Genomic DNA, 975 nt, shown 5'->3' on the forward strand with positions numbered 1-975 from the left:
ATGGAGGTGACCACCGTGTCCCCATCTCCTGCCTCACCCACTGAAGGAGATGATCTGTGTGAGACAGATGTCACCAGCGTGGCCATACACAGTGTGACACTGCTCATCTGCCTCTGTGGGCTGGCTGGCAACGGGGCTGTCATCGGCCTCCTCAACCTGAAAATCCCCAACTATCGCTTCTTTGTCCTGGCTGTCACTGATTTCCTCTTCCTTCTCCTCACAGTCCCCTCCACCCTCCTTTTCCTGGTGGAAGATATGTCCTGCTCTCCTGTCATGCCCCTGCTGTACCTGAGTTTCCTTTTCCAGCTCTCATTGGTCTCCTACTACTGGGCGCTGTTATGGCTGATGCCCAGGAGACCTGTTGTATATATGGACAAGCTCTGCAAGTTCTGCTGTCACTGTGACCTTCTTCTACGCCTGACTTGGGTGGTGGAAAGTGTCCAATACTGGGCCTTCTTTGCTCTCTTTGCTGTCATCCCCACAGTAACATTCCTGTGCCCATCAGATGAGCAGGAGCTCTGCCAGGCAGCTCTCATCTCCATGTACATCATCATGCTGCTCCTCTTTGTTATACCCATGCTCCTTTCAATCACAGTTGATTTCATTATTTCCAAGGTGCGGTCCCAGCAGCAGCAGCCCAAAAGGCGCGACATTGTTATCCTCATCACTGCGCTCTTCACTCTCCTCCTCAGCCTCTGCAATTTCCTGCAGCACCTCAGTTACATCGTTGTGTCATCAGAGGTTTTTTTCTTGCTCGCCTGCATCCACAGCAGCATCAAACCCTTCATCTACTTCTTGTTGGGGAGGTGCTGCAGGCCCTGCTCCATGGGGTCCCTCCGGCTCTCCCTCCAGAGGGTCTTTGAGGAGCAGAAAAAGAAATTGCATAGAGAAATGATCCTGCATGAACACGGGGGTCTGAGCCTGTTTATTCCTCCCACTGCTCTGCTGAGTGACCCTAGGACAGTGACTGAGTGA

At 52.5% G+C, this 975-nt stretch overlaps 1 protein-coding gene across 1 annotated transcript; it reads left to right on the forward strand.

The window, feature by feature from the left end:
• Positions 1-975, forward strand: LOC132074200 (mas-related G-protein coupled receptor member H-like). The gene has a single exon (XM_059473812.1). The coding sequence runs from the start codon at positions 1-3 to the stop codon at positions 973-975; it is 975 nt and encodes a 324-aa protein (XP_059329795.1).

The sequence above is a fragment of the Ammospiza nelsoni genome, chromosome 6 (assembly GCF_027579445.1).
Source record: "Ammospiza nelsoni isolate bAmmNel1 chromosome 6, bAmmNel1.pri, whole genome shotgun sequence".
In the NCBI taxonomy this organism is placed as follows: domain Eukaryota; kingdom Metazoa; phylum Chordata; class Aves; order Passeriformes; family Passerellidae; genus Ammospiza; species Ammospiza nelsoni.